The sequence below is a fragment of the Brassica napus genome, chromosome A9 (assembly GCF_020379485.1).
Source record: "Brassica napus cultivar Da-Ae chromosome A9, Da-Ae, whole genome shotgun sequence".
NCBI classification, from domain to species: Eukaryota; Viridiplantae; Streptophyta; class Magnoliopsida; order Brassicales; family Brassicaceae; genus Brassica; species Brassica napus.
In genome coordinates, this window is record NC_063442.1 from 35,693,539 (window position 1) to 35,712,591 (window position 19,053).

The 19,053-nt window shown below is 37.6% G+C and overlaps 4 protein-coding genes across 4 annotated transcripts; 2 read left to right on the top strand and 2 right to left on the bottom strand.

Moving 5' to 3' along the window:
• Positions 1 to 605: 605 nt before the first annotated feature.
• LOC106364938 (heavy metal-associated isoprenylated plant protein 45) lies at positions 606 to 2,413 on the bottom strand. The gene is made up of 3 exons (XM_013804415.3): positions 1,508 to 2,413; positions 1,334 to 1,409; positions 606 to 1,045 (listed from the first exon to the last, which is right to left on the bottom strand). Exons 1-3 carry the CDS (start codon positions 1,553 to 1,555, stop codon positions 693 to 695), a joined length of 477 nt encoding a protein of 158 aa, XP_013659869.2. The 5' UTR covers positions 1,556 to 2,413; the 3' UTR covers positions 606 to 692.
• Positions 2,414 to 11,890: 9,477 nt separating this feature from the next.
• Positions 11,891 to 14,952, top strand: LOC106368043 (aladin). The gene is made up of 14 exons (XM_013807922.3): positions 11,891 to 12,124; positions 12,189 to 12,244; positions 12,321 to 12,485; positions 12,674 to 12,788; positions 12,862 to 12,961; positions 13,057 to 13,236; positions 13,312 to 13,370; positions 13,574 to 13,661; positions 13,749 to 13,830; positions 14,029 to 14,128; positions 14,200 to 14,251; positions 14,336 to 14,473; positions 14,562 to 14,649; positions 14,737 to 14,952. Exons 1-14 carry the CDS (start codon positions 12,067 to 12,069, stop codon positions 14,782 to 14,784), a joined length of 1,329 nt encoding a protein of 442 aa, XP_013663376.2. The 5' UTR covers positions 11,891 to 12,066; the 3' UTR covers positions 14,785 to 14,952.
• Positions 14,907 to 15,726, bottom strand: LOC111200340 (50S ribosomal protein 5, chloroplastic-like). Its single transcript, XM_022691173.2, has 2 exons — positions 15,534 to 15,726; positions 14,907 to 15,374 (listed from the first exon to the last, which is right to left on the bottom strand). The coding sequence occupies exons 1-2, from the start codon at positions 15,607 to 15,609 to the stop codon at positions 15,019 to 15,021; spliced, it is 432 nt and encodes a 143-aa protein (XP_022546894.2). The 5' UTR covers positions 15,610 to 15,726; the 3' UTR covers positions 14,907 to 15,018.
• A 371-nt stretch (positions 15,727 to 16,097) lies between these two features.
• On the top strand, positions 16,098 to 18,989 carry LOC106363523 (probable protein S-acyltransferase 1). The gene is given in 6 exon segments (XM_013803245.3): positions 16,098 to 16,276; positions 16,903 to 17,082; positions 17,168 to 17,443; positions 17,530 to 17,751; positions 17,834 to 18,019; positions 18,021 to 18,989. Coding segments are annotated over 6 exon segments (1,008 nt in total). The 5' UTR covers positions 16,098 to 16,219; the 3' UTR covers positions 18,108 to 18,989.
• The last annotated feature ends 64 nt before the right edge of the window (positions 18,990 to 19,053 follow it).

A 19,053-nucleotide genomic window follows, 5' to 3' on the forward strand; every position in this document is an offset into this window, starting at 1 on the left:
TATTTATTTATATGATTTTATTATCATTTTATCTTATTATAGAAAAAAACTAAACACTGATCACAAAAGTTTATGTAAGACTTTTAACAGTTTTATTAATTTATACTCGTTTTAAAAAATTCAAAATACAACATATACAAAAAACATAAATTTTAATATATGATTAATATAATTGTGTAATTATTTTAATAGTAAAAAATTAAACAAAAATGATAGAAAGCATACAAATTATTAGCAAATCTTCATTATTTAAAATCATTAATTACTATATATATCATAACCACATCAGTTAATTCCGTAAGTTTTATTTAAAGAAATAATATATAATAAGTAGTCACATTGCTTTAGTTAATATCATATGATATCATATAGTTGATATTAAATGTTTCTAGTGAGATATAAAAATCGAACTAGACCAACATGTTTTTCAATTTCAATGTGATGCTGACACATATGACTAATTAACTACCTAATTGATTAACACATAAGCAATATATATTTTTTAATTATTACAAAATTTAGGTTACATCTTTTCTAATGTTCTTCAATTAATATATAGGGATTAAAATAAAGTAAATATATCAAAACAAACTTACATTTTAGAGGGACAAAAAAGAATACGATATTTATTTTCTGTGATTACAAAATGAATGAATGAATGAACTGAAAAAACAAACAAATAATACAAAAATTCACATGACAGCACAAGCATGTACATTATCATCGCTAAAAAGATGAAGAGCATTTTCATCAACTTTTTGTGTTGGACGAGGATAATTATAACCGGTTATAGTAGATTCGTCATACGAATCATATTTCCCATTGTATGAAATAGTATTCTCTGCATGGTTTATCTTCTGAATCGGTTGTTCCAAGTATTGAGAAGGATACGTATAATAGTCGCCATAATATCCATTGTAAGGAAATGGCCAGAACTCTGCTGCTCGTCCCGTTCGTTTCACCATGCTAAGAACATCTTCCCGATCAACATACCCTGTGACAGTCACTTTTTGTTGATCCACGTCTATCTCCACCGTATCCACTCCTACACATATAGATTGATGATTACTAGACCGTTAATATATAAAGCCATTCCTGGCCAAAATGCGATGAAACATTCGTTTGTTTTGGTTCCAATTTTTTTTAAAAATATCACACAATGATCCTCAAGTAGAGTTCCTCTGATATTATTAAAATTCATTTTAAAATGTTTATGGTTCTTAAATCTCAGGACCGATTTTGCCGTCAACCATCAATAATAATATACAATGTTATAAGATTTGTATACGACTTAAATCCATGTATAATTTTGTTTCTTTGTAAGTTTTCTTACCATCAAGTTTGGAAATAGCTCTTCGGACTTTCTTTTCACATCCTTGGCAATCCATATCTACCAAAAGCTCCACAACCTTTAAACAACAGAAAGCATATACGTTAGAAGACTATAACTCTATAAGATTATAAGATACATAAACGACTTGTTGAAGAACATATATCATCAACGTACAGATAAAGCGAGTGGTAACCGAGAGTTTCCATGTATCCAATCAAGCATTTTCTTAGGTATCTTTCGGAGCCTTGTACGTTTTGTGTTAAGATAAATTTTTTTTTGCTTTCTGTAAGATCTCTTGGTTGTATAATATATATAACGTATGAGTTTATAGATATATATAGGGAGAAATGTCTGCGCGTGTTGGGAACACTTGGTGTATGATTCCAAGTAACCGCGTTTGCGTCTTGTGAGATGCAAAAAGCTTATGTCCTAAGTCTAACATTACCTTGTGTGTTCGGTGTTGCCAGGGTTTTTCTTTGTCTTCTTATTATTTTATTTCATTTTAATCATTGTCTTATAGCCAGCGTAAGGTTTCACCATTTCATTTCCAGTTTTAGGTATTTTCCAGCTAAGAAAACATAGGATGTGGTTAGATGCATTAATACTTTTTTTAATGTTTTATAAACGTTTCCTCAACTATTTTTGTGTTTTAGAAATTTATGAATATTCTAACAGTTAAATTATCTTTAAAATTATATAAGCTTAAAAATTATAGAAGAAATATCTGTTTTATGTTTAATATTTGTTGCCTCTTATAAAGTAAATCTCTGCATCAAACTTAAAATTATTGATATTAAAAGAGAATTAAGATAGTAATTTAAAACTTAACATGATGCAGAAGCACGTGACTTGTATCAATATTTTATTAGCGTTCTTTGCATAAAAATATGTTCGTAGAGTAATAAAAAAAGGAATTTCATAAAAACGACTTTGTTTTTTGGTTGGGACAACCAGAACCGCAGTGGCAATCATCTTCAAAAGTCAAATTCCTGCCTACTAAATGGTAGATGTATAGACACAGTTACAGTTATATATTAGCTGATTAATGCATGTTTATAGAAATGTAAGTGTGAATAGCCAATTCTCTAAAAAAAAAGAATAGCCAAAAAATTTGTCAATGTGCTGGATTTCCGTCTGCAAGAATCTTGTAATTAACAGAATCATAATAACTCGCTTTACCACTTACGAAAACAAAATCAAAAGGTCAAAAGAACACATTATGATGCAAGATGTGTGTCATATAAAACAAAAAAAAATGTGTATCATATAAGTTACATAGGAAGTTACCATCACATATATAAAGAAGAAGAAACACATTAAAGGAAAACCGTTTCTTGAAAATATAAAATAGCTTTGGTTCCTTCCCCTCTTAGTTTTGTTACTAGTGAACACAAAAAAATATTAGGAAAGTTGGTGGTGGCCTAGTCCGGTCCGACCCGGCCCCAATTTAATTCATCAGTGGTTTAACTTTCATCTATAAAGTTTTTTTTTTGTCATTGTAGTGTAAAAACCAAACGTTTAGGCCAGTCAATTGAACTGGACCTGAGTACAAAGGAAACTGAAATACGAATATCAATAGATGCTAAAATAAAGAAGACCAACAACGCAAGAAAGAAGAATGCCACCCAACCGTACTGTGAATACAGTATCTGTGTGAGGGAGCCTTAAGCGATACCGGAACGGAGCTAATACCCTGCTTCTGCCTCGAGTAGAGAGGACAACCACTGTGGTCCACCTTGATATCGTCCGTCCCTTGTAACACTACAAGCGATCTCCATGGTTATCATATTCACAGCATGAGCTATCACGTTCAGACATGAACGACACTCTTTGAACTTCTTCAGAATGCTAATTACTTTGAAAATATCATTAGGAAGGTCTGGAAAGTCCTGAGGATTATGTAGAGCCACCTGAAGCTGAGAGGACGATGTGTATATATTTTATTTGAATTGAAAATGTCTTGTTTTTTTTATCGTTGAGCATGTCTTGTGTAGTCTAAAGTATATAGAAAAATATAAAATACATAAAGAAGTAAATAGTGACCCTCAACGAAACGTTACTAAGGGGACGACTGGTTTTCCCGCTACCACCTACGCAGCTTTTGCGATTGTTGGCGGTTTGCAACAATCACTCAAATCGTTCTAAACCGCTTCAAACCGTTTTGAACCTCATAAATTCAAAAGCTGGCTACAGCTAGCGTTTGCTGACGGTTACGGGAAGATATTTTTTTTTCTTTTTAATATATATACAAAAATAAAAATATTTAATAAAAAATTTAAAATTGAAATTATGAAAATACTAAAATATATCTATTATATTTTAATTAATATTATAAAATTTTATAAAAATATTTTTAATATTTAAAAAAAAATTAAAATTATAAATTTTATTATATAAATTTTATATTTATTATAATTTTATGATTTTTAATATTTTTATAATTTTATTAAATATAAATATTGTTAATTTATTATTTGACCATTACCGCATTTGGTAGTTAATCAGTCATAAGTCTCCTGCAAACGCACCAATTTTTAACCGCAGTATCAGTCGTACAAATCTCTTAAAACCGTTAAAAACCGCAATTGTCCGCAGCCGCAAACTTTCGCAACCGCTGCGTTTGAACGAGCCAGACCCTAAATTATTTGTTTCCTCTCCCATTGAAAATTGCTTCATAGCCTTTTCTTCAATATAATTTTGGTTATCTTAATTATTATTTTTGGTAAGCTCTCTGTTTCCGTGGATTACAATTAAGTTTTCAAGAGAAATATATGGCTTTATTTTCTTTCCCACAAACATATCTAATGTTTTTTTTTTTTTTTTTTTTTTGACGTCGAAAGGCTATTCTATTACTCAAACTTGAGGTGGCCTGGGTAACCAAACCGGAATAGAACAACCAATAAAACATAACTCCCTATGGAAGGATCTAGCAGTCTTAGCCAAAAAATCAGCCGTCTGGTTGCGTGCCCGTGGGACGTGAGCGATTTTAAAATCCGGAAAGCATATCTGTAGCGTCTCTATCCTCTCCAATTCCGTCGAAAAGCTTGGCCACGCCTGAGGTTCCTTCACCATTGCTATCAGTTCCTTACAATCTGTCCCGAAGCTCTGACAGTTCGAATGTTGCAGCATATTCTCCATCGCCCATCGCAGTGCCTCTACTTCCGAGTGCAAAGCTGATTTCCGCCGAGGGAAATTCCTTGTCCCCATAAGCTGCACATTCCCAGACCCATCCATCCACGTTCATCCGCATCCACTAAAGTTAGCAGAAGATGTCCAAGATCCATCTAGCAAGCAAATATTTCCCAAGCTTAAGGCTTGAGACTCCTCATCTGTATTAGCTTGTGTTACAGGTTGTACCACTTCATTAGCATCAAACCAGGCTTGACATTCGCTCTCCGCATGTCGGACTAACTCCAAAGGATCTCGATCTATGCCCCTGAAGAGTTTCTCATTCCTAGCCTTCCAAATGTACCATATTATCCAGGGATAAGAGTCCCTATCACGATCAGGCTCAAGAATGCTATTTTTCCTCCAAAAGAGATAGTCCATATTCGTGTAGATGCTTGATACTGGAAAGATGTTCGGGCTTGTCGGAGTCGAAGCTAAAGACCAAACTTGAAGAGCTGGTGGGCATTCAAAAATTGCATGTGTGACAGTCTCCTCTGCTTCTCCACATCGTGGGCAGTAGTTATCACATCTCATATTGCGTCTTACCAGGTTCCTTGTTACTGCCACATGACCAGTTAACAATTGCCATATAAGATGACATATTTTCGTAGGAGCCTTCAGTTTCCACGCAAACGCTTGGAGCTTGGTAATACTTGGGTCCAAAACTTCCCTTTCCTCTGTTTTATTCAATAAATTCTGAGCCACCCAATATCCAGACTTGACCGTGTACTGACCATTCCTTGTGAAGTTCCAGCAGTAAGAGTCTCGACGATGAGTTGAGCTTATGGCCAAACTCCTAATGAATGGTATGTCATCAGGATGAACATAGTTCTCCAGTAAGCCCACATCCCAATCCTTCGATTCCTGATTAATAAGATCGCTTACTCGCATATTAGGATGCATCACTGGTGCCATTGGGGCAGCTGGCCTCGCGGGATTCGTTGGAATCCATGGATCCTCCCAAACCTTGACCTCATATCCAGAGTGTATCTTCTGTCGAATGCCCAATAATAGCAGATTCCTTGCAGCTGAAATGCTTGTCCACACATAGGATGGGCCAGTAGGAGCGTTTACTCTCAGTGGAGAACTCAGCCTATAATATCTCCCCCGTAGCACACGGGCCACCAGAGAATCATGGAATTGTACTAGTCTCCATAGTTGTTTTGCCAACAATGCCAGATTAAACTCATGGATCATGCGAAAACCAATCCCTCCCTCTTCTCTGGATAGGCAAACCTTGTCCCATTTCGCCCAGTGTATCCCTCTTTTTGGTGGATTCGAGCTCCACCAAAACTGAGCGATAGCACTAGCTAAGTTCTCACATATCTCCAATGGGAGAAAGAAGGTCGACATGACGTATGTCGGAAGAGCGAGCAGAATGGATTTAATCAACACTTCTTTTCCACCTTTCGAAAGCCATCTACCTGTCCATCCATTCACTCTATGCATCAGCTTATCCTTCAGGAATGCAAAAAGTTTGCATTTAGAACCACTTATGTCTTCGGGAATGCCTAAATAAGTTCCCATTCCTCCTTCATTCTGTATCCCAAGCATATCTTTTATCTCATGTCTAGCAATTACACTAATCCGCTTACCGAAGAGTAAGGACGATTTATCAAAGTTGATACATTGACCTGATGCATGACCATATTTCCTGACTACTTTCATTATTTTTTCACATTCACGGGGCTCCGCCTTACAGAAGAAAAGGCTATCATCAGCAAAGAGAAGGTGGGATACCGACGGACACGCGCGTGTGACACGCATCCCTGTTATCCTCCCTTGATTCTCTGCATGATTAAGAAGGCTAGCGAGCGCTTCCGTGCATAGAATAAAAATGAAAGGAGACAAAGGATCTCCTTGACGCATTTCTCTACCTGGAGTAATATTTCCTCTTGGCTCTCCATTCATAAGGACCTTATACTTTACCGATGTAATACATCGCATAACCCAGCTGGTCCAGATCTCTGAGAATCCCATCTTACGCAGAACAGCTTCGATAAAGGACCATTCTATCCTGTCATATGCTTTGCTCATATCTGTCTTGATGGCCATCCTTTTATTGCGCCCACTTGGTTTGGTTCTCAGAGCGTGAAACATCTCCTGAGCAATCATGATGTTATCAGAAATCTGTCTCCCAGCAACAAAGGCTGACTGGGTTTCCGATATCAAACCAGGAAGCACTTTCTTTAACCTCTGACATAAGACTTTAGAGATTATCTTGTAGATGACATTGCACAGACTAATGGGCCTGAACTGAGTCATCGCATTGGGCTTCGTTACCTTCGGGATAAGACATATATTTGTATCATTTAGTCCATTCGCCATCATTCCCTCAAAAAGAAATTTGTTAACCATAAGAGTTAAATCCTCCTTCACAATATCCCAGAATTTCTGATAGAAAAGCGCAGTCATCCCATCTGGTCCTGGGGCCTTCTCTGGATGCATGGCAAAAAGCGCTAATTTAACCTCCCATTCAGAGACCGGAGCTGTAAGGTCATCATTCATAGCCCCAGTGATCGTCTTTGGAATATGAGCTAATGCCTCCTCAATTTCCTCCGGTTCAGATGATTCGAAAATCTGCCTAAAATAGCTAGTAGCAATGACTATTAGACCCTCATCATCCTCAACAATATTTCCATCCTCATCAACAAGCTGCGTGATCTTATTCCTTGCTCTTCGTTGCTTTGTCAAGGCATGAAAGAATTTTGTATTCCTGTCTCCTTCTCTCAGCCAAAACACCCGACTCTTCTGTTTCCAGAACATTTCTTCTGATTTGAGCGCCTCGGAGAGTTCCTTCAGGGCTGCTGCAATCTCCTCAGTCGTGGCACTATCATCGGCATACAAACCTTCCACTTTCTCTTTAAGGTCCTCTACTAGTTTTGCCGAATTGACATTATTTTGCCTCCTCCATTCACTCAAAGCTTTCCTGCAACTTGAAATATGTTCCATGATAGTCGCATTGGGAGGAAGATCGGGAGACTTCCAGCCCTCAAGGATAACTTGCCGCAGCTCTTCATTATCCAGCCATCTCTTATCAAACTTAAACTTCTTGGACCACCTCGTTGGCTTTGTGAGTATATCTGCAAGAATCGGACGATGGTCCGATCCCCATAACCTCATATACTTAACAGAAGAGTGGGGAAACCTCTCATGCCAGTCCGCATTTTCAACTGCTCTGTCTAAACGACATCGAACTGTTGATCCTCCTGCTCTCTTCCCCACCCAAGAAAGCATGTCCCCTGTGAAAGGAAACTCTAACATTCCACAGTCATTAAGCATCTGCTTAAAAGGAAGGAAGGAACTATCAGCGCGTTGTCTTCCTCCCACTTTCTCTTCGTGGCATGTTATTTCATTAAAATCACCTATCATGAACCAAGGTCCATTTCTTGTTGTTGAGAAACGCGTAAGACGTTCCTAAACCTGATCTCGTCGTTCTAATACAGGGTCTCCATAAACAAACGTCATATAGACTTTTATTCCATTAATGGCTGCCTCAATGTCAATCATACGATTATTAGAAAATAAAACATTAACTTGAAAATCATCCATAAAAAATAAGGCTAAACCACCGCTGAGTCCAAGTGGCTCAACAGTAAACAAATGATCAAATCCTAGATCAGCCTGAATGTTTTGCAACAGCGGCCTCTTATTCTTCGTCTCAGAAAGAAACACAAGTCCTGGGCGATGCTTCTGACACATCTCCGTTAGGCGTCGAACTGTGAGGTTGTTTCCAATCCCTCGACAGTTCCAACTGAGCGTCCTCATTGATCCAAGTGGGATGGGTTTTTGGATCCCATCGAACCAACACTCTTTGATGAGCCAGGCTTCTGTTTCTTCGAACTGTGGTGATGACGTCGCCAACCTCCAGTTCCACTAGGCACCCGAACTGAAAGAGACGAAGATGATCTCTTCTGTGGAGATCCTCGAAGAAGAATCTCAAATTTCTTTGTCTGCCCACCCAAGGAAGCACTGGACTTGTAACCATGTTTGATATGTTTCGACGATCTACCAGACGGCTTTTGTGAAATCTGCTCAGCACCGTGGTCAGCCCTTTCATGACCACTCTTCTCTTCCATTTCTGCTAACTCCAACCCCATCAAGTCATCATTTTGCATCTCACAGTCCATCATCCCACCATCTAGCTGCTCCGTTATATCCATGTCATTAAGAGCTTCGATCACCTGCTCATCCTCTGTAGCTGGCTTTGGGTCCTGCTGTGTCAAGGTTTCAAATGCTAAGGACCGAGGAGTCCCTTTAAAACGTTTAGTCACATTCCCATCAGAGTTACACCCCGGGAAGGAGTAACAATAGCACTAGCTATTCTCTTCGGAACACCCACACTCCTCTGCTCAGCAAGCATAGGCGCTTGAGACTGCAGTGCAGAAGCTTCACGATCCGCCTGCATAGACTTAGCACTTTCCCTCGGCAATGGGGAGGCAACCCTCATCTGATGGCCATACGAACCATCAGGACGGCCCGGTGATTTCCACTCCAAGCGATCACGAACCACAGTCTCCTCACGTACCTCCACCCTATCATGGCGGGTCTGGGCCTGGGGCTTCTTCTCACGCCAGCTTGCTCCATTATACCTATCGTACGGCTTTGCCTCCTGTCGCGCACCTCCATATCTTTTCCTCCCGGGTTGCTCATCCCTCCAGCGAATGATCCTATCATCATGTCGTTTGTAAGCCTCACGGGGAAGGTCAAGACGATAGTTGCGAGCTCCACTATCAAACCTCACAGCAGCATTATTCAAGTGCGACGCATTAGTATCCTTCTTACCCAAAGCATGTGAAGACATCGATAGCCGATTCTCCTGCGTCTGAACCCGCGCAAAGACGCCTTGACGCTGGAGCGAAGGACAATACTCCTTCTCATGAGTAAGCATGCCACAAGTAGAACAATGCTTGAACAACATCTCGTACTTAATTTCAATCGTGACCTCATCTCCTTCAGGAGATTCAGCCTTCCTCGCAAACTTGAGTGGTCTTCGGGAGTCAATATCTAAGAGCATCCTTCCTTCGATCAGCTCTATTGTATCTTGATGAACATGGCCCAGACGAGATCCTATTTCTCTCAAGTTGTTCTCAGTCCATAGATGCAAAGGAACACCTATCAGCCGGGTCCAGAACGGGACTATCCAAGGATAATCATCATGTACAATAGGCTCCCATCGAACCAGTACGAACATAGGCCCTGCCGAAGAACAGAGGCCAGCTCCTCTTCAGTGGAAAAGTTTAGTAGAAACTTTCCATTGCCCAAGTCGTTTGCGGTTATACGTTCCTCCATGCCCCATTGAACTGGCATTTTCTGAAGAAGCTTCTCAACACTTTGTTTCTTGTGAATGAGGATCTTTCCGATCAGAGACAGCTTGAACTCATCAATGTTTTTTGAGGTATCATGATCAGTTAGCTTGATCGGTTCGTCATCATCCTCATAGAGAATTCCCTTGCCTTTGATATCAACCATATGAGTTGATTTGGAACGGTACGAAGATCCCATTCGATAATCCTGGACACCAGTACCGCTGCTGCTCTGCGATAGAGGAGGACGTAACAGAGCAAGCGGAGATCGAACCCGTCGAAACGAACCGTAGGTGGACGTGTAGATGAACGTGGAGATGAAACAGAGCAGATCGGAGATCGGAGAGGAGATGAACGTGTAGATAAACGTGGAGCGAAAGACGGGAACTATGATCCACACGTCAATGAACGTGGAGATCCAGTCGATAGCCAAGTTTCAAAGGAAACCTCAGCCGGAGATCGTTGCGTGGGAGAGACGTCAGGAAGAGATCGTTGCGTGGAGTGTCCGCCGTACCACAAGGAGTGTATGGTAGTCTCCCTTGCGACACTGCAGAGCCGCCGGAAAGCTGGATCACCGTCGGAGATGAACAAACCTGAGAATCGCCTTCTTCATCCCTCGAGAGCACATATCTTATATATTAAAAGAGAAGTCATGACTTCTTTCATGTGTGATTTTTTTTTAATTTGGACCATCACTTAGAAATCTTATTAAATGTATTTTATTAAGATTAATAATACATATAATCTTTAAAATACTTTAATCATAATATCTTTTTATATTTTTTTATATCTTTTTATTTTAAATATAAATATATTTATTTTAAAAATCTAACAAATCTGTTTTAAAAGATTTTTACAAGATCTTCATTTTCGAAATTATATAAATATTTTTCACTAATTTTGAAATTAGTTTGAAATATTATTATACATTAATAAATTCAGTAATCGCTTATAAAATAAAAAATAAAAAATTATGTAATATTTTATATATTATATAATCATAATCAATCATATTAAAAGAAAATTATTATGTTGAGCTAAGTATAATAAACTTTTATTAAATTTATAAATTTTATTTTCAGAAGTATAAAATATTTATGTTCAAAAATAAAATCTAATACGTTGGTAAGATGAGTTAAGCAAAATATATAATACATGTATAAAATTAACATGTATTTCTTTAAAGCTTATAATATAAAATCTTTGTAACTACTTTAATCATAATATATTTTCATTTTAAATATAATATATATTTATATATTATATTTAAAAATTCTAATAAATCTGTGTAAAAGTATTTTAACAATAATTTAATGTATTTTAAGTTATCGTTTATAAAATGAAAAATAAATAAATTTTATCCTATTTTATCCACTTTATAGTCATGATTATGTTAAAATACAATTATTATACTTTAATAAATATGATAAAAGTATATAAATATTATACTTTCATAAATATAAATTATTTATTTTAAAAATATAATATGATGATAGAACGGTTTAAAATTAACAAACCTTATAATACATGTCTAAAAATTAACATATCTTAGACTTTTGTATATACAATAATATATTATCTAAAATGAATAAGCATAAAAAGTATTAGTAAAAAGAAATACAGTTTTGAAACACGGGTCAGAATTTAGCATAAATTAAATACAAAATAATTTTCAAATATGTTTTCTCATGAATATATTAATTTGCTTAATAACTAAATGCAAATACAATAAGATAAACATATAATAAGAAGTGAAAATACATACGGTTTTAACCAAATGATTAATTATAAAATTATTATATTTGAAATAGTTATATAAACATTTAAGTATATGATTAATGCTAAAAAAATATACCACTAATGTTTAAAAATAATAATTGATGTATAAAAAAGTAAAAATAAATACCCGCGCGGTTGCGCGGATCAAAATCTAGTCTAATGTTATATTCGTCCATTCGAGAGAAATATATCGCTCTTTCTGAATTTTCAATAGTATATCACATAATTATTGTTTAATTTTTATATAACGGGAAATGGGAATGACTGCATGCATATATATATTTATGATATTTTCCAAAAAAAATAAAATAATACTGAAACAGCAATATTTTATTAATTTAAGTATATACCTGCCCTTTGTTTACAACCCAAAACCCCTAAATCAAATTTCAAAACCCTAAATCAAATCAATATCCCTCGCTTCGAGTTTCTCAGGCGAGTTGTGAGGTCACCGTTTCTGAGTCGGAGAGAAAAGTGACAATGGCGTCATTTCCTCATCCCGGTTCCGTCACCGTCTGCGAGATCAACAGAGACTTGAGTAAGTAAAAGCTTTCTCCTTTCTCACTTTCCACCCAGCTGATTCGTTTGTTAACTGGATGCAGTTACGGCTCAGAGCTTGTCCGATGATCGAGCTCAGGAGACTTACGGAAAGATTCTCGTACGTTTACCCTTTTCGTACTTGATGATACCCGTTAGCTAAAAGGGCTAAAGTTACATGCTTTCCGTCATAACAGGGAATGGTGTTTAGCCCTGTTTCGTTCGAGGCTGGACCTGCGTCTCTTGAGGAAAGCGAAGGTCAAGAGAGTGGTGATAAGGGAGTTGTTGAGCGAAAAGGACTGGTGGCTACACTGCAAGGGATGGTTGCAGACTCTCTTAAACAGATTCTACGCCCCATCGATGTAAGAACTTTGACTTAAGGACCATGTCACCATGCTTTAGCATTCTGTTTAATTACAAAAGTTAAATCCTTTTCGTATGTTTAATGTGTAAGGTCGTTTAGGATTGGTGTTCTCTGCAACTTCTAGTTGACATTTTCTGTAGATGTTGGTATGAATCATCTTTTCTTTGATGCACAACGTGTTTCTAGGTAAGTCTTTTGTCAGAGATTGATCTTCAAGGAGTGAGTTGGCATCAAGGGAAGCATATTATTGCCTTTATATCTGGTGCTAATCAAGTATCAATTCGTGACTACGAGGACAAAGGTCTGTATTGCTTCTAGTGCACAACGTTTTGGAGAATCGTATGCATACGGTTTGATATTCTCCTTTTGCGCAGATGAGAAAGAGCCTTGCTTACTGACAAGTGATTCTCAGAGAAGTGTTAAAGCCCTTGAGTGGAGGCCTAATGGTGGAAAATCCATCTCCGTAGCCTGTCGGTGGGTTCTTATATGGCCTCCCCTGAATACAATCTACTTTCTGTTATTAGGTAGTTTCATATATGATCAAGTAACAATTGCTTCTACTGAAACAGGGGAGGGATATGCATTTGGACTGCTTCCTATCCAGGTAACATGGCTTTGGTTAGAAGTGGTGGTTCTTCATTGAGGGGGAGTCTCTCTAGAGGATCTGGAGCTCGCTGGATCTTGGTGGATTTTCTACGGTGTCAAAATGATGAGCAGATCAGTGCTCTCTCGTGGAGCCCCTGTGGACGATATCCTGAAAATGTTTATGCTATATTGTTTTGTTTTTTTCTGTTAACTCATGTTATCCCTTGACATATTTTCACATATTTGGCATCAGCTTCATATGACAGCTCATCTTTCACCATATGGGATGTTTCTCAAGGTAATTGAAGGAGCCTTAATAACACTTTTCTCAATGCTTCACCTCCACATAGCTCTGGAAGTATAAGTAATCATGTGTAAATCGTTAATGGGACATAACTTGTTTTCTTGCTCTTGTATAATACTTTCTTTCTTGGATGAGAAGAATACTTCCTGCATAACTGGATTTAGTTTTCTGACTGTGATCTATATTACATCTTGCAGGGGCAGGGACACCTATTCGAAGGGGGCTAGGTGGCATCTCAATGCTGAAGTGGTCACCCACAGGGGACTACTTCTTTGCATCAAGATTGTAAGACATCGACTCTCTTTCTTATTTTCCAGATGTCGGAATCAGTTTCATGTTTGATGTGTTTCTGTGTTTCCTTTCTTATTACAGTGATGGGACATTTTGCCTTTGGGAAACAAACACATGGACATCAGAGCCATGGTCTTTGTCTACAGGATCTGGATCTGTCACGGTAAACTCTATTGTGGCTCAATACATAGGACTGTTGATTGATAAGCATTATTGTTAGAAGCTGTTTTGTTGCATGAGGGCATGCATTGAATATACTAAGCATAGAATGTGTCCCTTTTTTGATGTATGAAATTACAACTGTGTTTCATTTTCTGTGTAATGGACTAATCTATGATACTTACTGACACTTGTCTAATAGGGAGCATTATGGGATCCGGAAGGACGTTTCATCTTGATTTCGTTTTCAAAATCTTTAACACTGGGCTCTGTTCATTTCTCATCCAAGCCACCATCCTTGGGTATGCATAAATGTTTTGAAGTATGCGTACTTAGTTAGCATACCAATCCTTTTGTTTTGATATTTTTTCAGATGCCCATCTGTTACCAGTTGAGTTACCAGAGTTAGCTTCTATGACTGGCAGGTAAATGATCTGCTTACTGTTAAAACTAAATCCACAGAGATGCCTTTGTTTGATTGTTTTCTCATTTATGTGGTTTTCAACCAGCGATGGAATCAAGAAGATAGCGTGGGATGCATCTGGGGAGAGATTGGTTGTGTCATACAAAGGAGGTGATGAAAATTACAAAGGATTGATTGCTATATACGACACTCGAAGGACACCTATTGTATCAGCATCACTTGTGTAAGTAATATCTGAAATGATTTCAGTCTTGCCCTTCTTTTGTGCATAGTCTAAATGCAAACAATAATCTATGCTTTTATGTTCATAGTGGTTTCATCAGAGGCCCTGGAGAAAACCCTGAAGCTCTCTCCCTTTCATTCCATGACAAGTTCAAGCAAGGTCCTCTCCTCTCCGTGGTAAGCCATATGCTTAAAGTAAAATCTCTTACATTGCAAAGTATATGTTTTCTTAATCAATATTTTCAAAAATGAACTTTATTGCAGTGTTGGAGCACTGGATTCTGCTGCACCTATCCTCTTATCTTCCGCTGAGATGTTCTTCCTTGATAACAAAATGGTTCAGTGCAAGCTCCAAACTTTTTGCCTCCATCTATAAACTACCATCTCTTTGTAATGGTTCTATCTATAGACTGTTCACTCTTTGTAATGAATCCTTTTAAATAACTCACCTTGAGATTAATCCAAAACAATGGTTCCAGAAAGTTTACAAACAACATTACAAAACAAATTCAAATAAGAGAGAGAGAGAAGAGATCAGCATCAGCTCTAAACATTCTTGAGCTTCTTCATCTTGGAAGGTGGCCAACGACCCTTCTTCCTCAGCTTACGCTTACGAACCAGACGTTTCCTGCGTAGCCTAATCTTCTTGGCTAGCTTCATCTTCATCCTCTGTTCCAGGAGTAGCTTCTCTTTAGCTTCTTTCGATTCCAACGGTAGTTTATCAACTGGAACAGCAGCGACGACAGTCTTAGGTGGTTCCTCATTGCTCTCGGGCTCAGCTCCGTCAACTCCAGAAGCAGCTGCCTTCACAATCACAGCTCTTCTATATCCACTGCTCAAGTTGTAAGCACCGAGAGAGGCTCTGTTCTTAGACTCGACGGTGTTAGGTTTAAGGCTGAGAACTGAAGATTTAAAACAATTAAGAAACCAAAAGATTAGAGCTTTCACGAGTAAACTTTAACAACAACCAGAAAGATCGGAGCTTTAAGAAAGCCCAGGAACTAAGAACGAAGCTAAAGGCAATACGTAATGGGACTAGAGAAACATGTGAAGATGCGTACCTGGTGAAGAGAAAGACGAAAGTTGAAGCCTTGGAGAAGAGAGAGGAGCGAGAGGATTGAAACAGAGAAGAGCCATCTTCTTCGAATGGAAGAAACTTCGCCTTCAGACATTCATTTGAAGTTTTTTTAGTTTCTGGATAAGCTTTTAATGAACGGATTGGATTTGATCCGAACCAATCCGGTTTGCACTTTGGTATGGATTCGAATTTCGGTATTTATTGTTGTTACTCCGGTTTAGTTTTGATTACCGGTTCAATTATAAACCGAACCGACCTTTTGTTTTCAATTCGGGTTGGTTATGTTTAGCATTGTTTGATTCGGTTTGAACAGAAGTTATAAAACTCATGACATTTGGCTTTCCTGTTGTGAGATGGCGAGAAAGCTATGTTAAGGTTGTTCCAGAGAAATGATGTTGATGATGGTGTCGAGGAACTTCCAATGGAGGAGGGCATATCTATGGAGGGAGAGAGAAAAATATCAGATCTTTCAAACACAAAACCATTATCAGAAAAAAATAGGAAAGGGTTCTTGACATCGCCTGTTTCATTCACAGGCGGCGAGAGAGAGATCAAGAACACGGCAAGAAGAAACAGGAGATGAACATGTGGGTGTTTTGATCGTGGACTTTTAGACTGGAATAGCGAAGAACAATCTGTCAGTTTCATTCCCCGACCAAATAAAACGCCATGTCTTGTCAGAATCATGAGCGTAAAAGGATTTATCAAGTCTGGCCCGGCAAAAATGTAACACATCTTCTTGTGTTCTGTCTTACTAATTCATATTTTTTTTCTGTAATGACTCATTTGGTTCTGAATGGCAATGGAAGCTAAGAATTACCCCGAGTTTCTAGTTATTATGGTTTCTCTGTTCTAGAGTTTGTGTTACTTAAAAGAGCCGTAAGGTCATTTTCATATGTTTTTAGCCTTTTAACCATCTCCAACCCACCTCTATTTTTATCTTTATATTTTCCTCTAAAATAGAGAAACTCTATTATAGAGCTGAATTTGCTCCAATGTATGCCTCAATAATAGAGTTCCTCTATTTATAGGGGAAAATATAGAGATTTGCTATTTTCATCTCTAAATATAAAGGTAAAAAGTAGGATTCCTCTATATTTTCCTCTAAAATAGAAGAACTCTATTATAGAATCATACATTAGAGCAAATCCACCTCTATAATAGAGATTTCTATTCTAGAGGAAAATATAAAGATATACATTGGAGATGCTCTTAGTTTTGAAATAGCCTTATAGATCCATGTGTATATGACTGTTTCTTGTTTCACACGTGATTAGAGCCAAAGCAAGATCTTTATTGCTGTCTATATTGGTCTGAAGTGGACTTACCTCTAGCTATTGTTATGTGTTCAGAAATTTTTATGCGGCGGAAGACTAGTGTTTGGTCCAGACGCATCTTCGCTTCTTCTAACCACATGTATGATAGGAGGCCCATCTATAACTTTCTGCATCAGAATAGCTTTCTTGATCGGAGATCGCCGCCCGTTGTTCCATTCTCTGATTATGATTGGTGCAGCTCTTCTCACAATCATGGTATAAATCTCTTACCTTGCAATCCAAGCAACATACTTAAAGAGAGCCAAGTTCCTGCTTCTCTTACTTCTTGTTTTGTATCCAGGACTTCACGATTCTCTTCTTGACATCAACGAGAGACCCTGGTATCATCCCAAGGAACAAAGAAGCTCCTACACAGGCTACACTTGAATGGGCGAGTAACAAAGCAAAACTACCTCGAACGAAAGATGTAATGGTGAATGGCTTCACCGTCAAGGTTAAGTTCTGTGATACATGTAAGCTATACCGTCCTCCTCGCGCCTCTCACTGCTCAACCTGCAACAACTGTGTCCAAAGGTTTGATCATCATTGTCCGTGGGTAGGTCAGTGCATCGCCTTGGTAAGTCTTTATTCCCTCAAAAAACCATTTCTTGTAACCTAAGCAAAGAGCTGAGTAGGATCTTCTTGATGTTTTTTTTTTTGCAGCGTAACTATCCGTTCTTCGTATGTTTCATATCATGTTCCACACTCCTCTGCATCTACATATTTGCCTTCTCATTGGTCAGCATGCTTGAAGTCCATGGCCAATTCTATCTCCTCATCGCTGATGACTTAATACTAGGTGTTCTCGCTCTTTACTGCTTTGTTTCCGTATGGTTTGTTGGTGGACTTACTGTCTTCCACTTCTACTTAATCTGTACCAACCAGGCAAGTTTCTTTAGCTTCTTCAGCAAGCTACACTTATCAAGTATTGTTGTTTGTCTGATTCTTTTTGTTATGTGTTTTTCAGACGACAAGTGAGAGTTTTCGGTACCATTATGATAAGAAGGAGAACCCTTACCGAAAAGGTGTATTAAAGAACTTTAAGGAGCTGTTATTGGGTAAAATCCCACCACCTTTGGTAAATTTTAGAGATTGGGTGCAAGAAGAAGATGTGGAGGTGGGTTCTATTGCCTCAGAGGTGGTCAGAGCCTTTGGGTCTCCGAGACATGGAAATGAGCAGTAGCAAACCAGGTCATGGTAGCTGCAATTATGGGCCTTCAGAAGCTGGAGTATGGAACTAACATTGAGACAACTGTCAAGAAGATAAGTGTAGATGAAGGCGCTGCATGGATTGGCACGGTTTAACAGAGACCAGGGAATTTAAGGAGAAACTCGAGGGCGGATGTGAGATCAAGATAGGGCAAAACAATACCAAACAGTTGTAATTCAAAGCCATGTACCTCTGTCTTTACTCATCAAAATGTCAAAACCTTTTCGCATTTAGAACAAGAGCTAGGAGAATTAGTGTATAATATATAGTGCTGTCTTGTGTGGTAATTCAATTTGGTGTATTTTATTGTATAGGGTTTATATACTGCGTGGTGTTTCTTGGATCTTACAGTGTTTTACAATAAAAAAGAGAAAAGACTGAATACAACGCAGAAATATTTTATCACAGTAAAAATATAACTAGCAGGGGTTGTTAGTAAACTTTTCGAAGGATTTAGGTAGAATTTAAAATTTATTATGAATTTTGTTAAACCACTTACTAATCTCATCCAAAACTATAAAATTTTAATATTCATTTTTAACTAACAAACTTCACCAAAATACTCTAAAGTGATTAAAATAACTTAAAATATTTTCAAAAAAATGTAAATACTTGTTGACATTTTATGTAGTAATTCTACGTTAGACAAAAGACTCAACATACTTTTACCAATTGAACAAATCCTGTATATATAACATCCACTAGTCACTATCATCATCTTATTTTATTTTTATAATCTTTAATCAAGTTGACTTCCTTTCTGTTTGACTATGAATGTTAAAAAGGTTTTGGATGTAGACTCCTCCTATATAATAGAACAGACTAACAAATAAACCTTTTAATCTTGCAGAAGCTAAGCATTATTTAAGGAGACTAATAAAATAAGAGAGAGAAAGAAATCTATGTGTGAAGCACGTTTGATGAAGGCATGGCATGGCTTGAACTTGTCTTTCACAGCTCACCAATTTATCATTTTT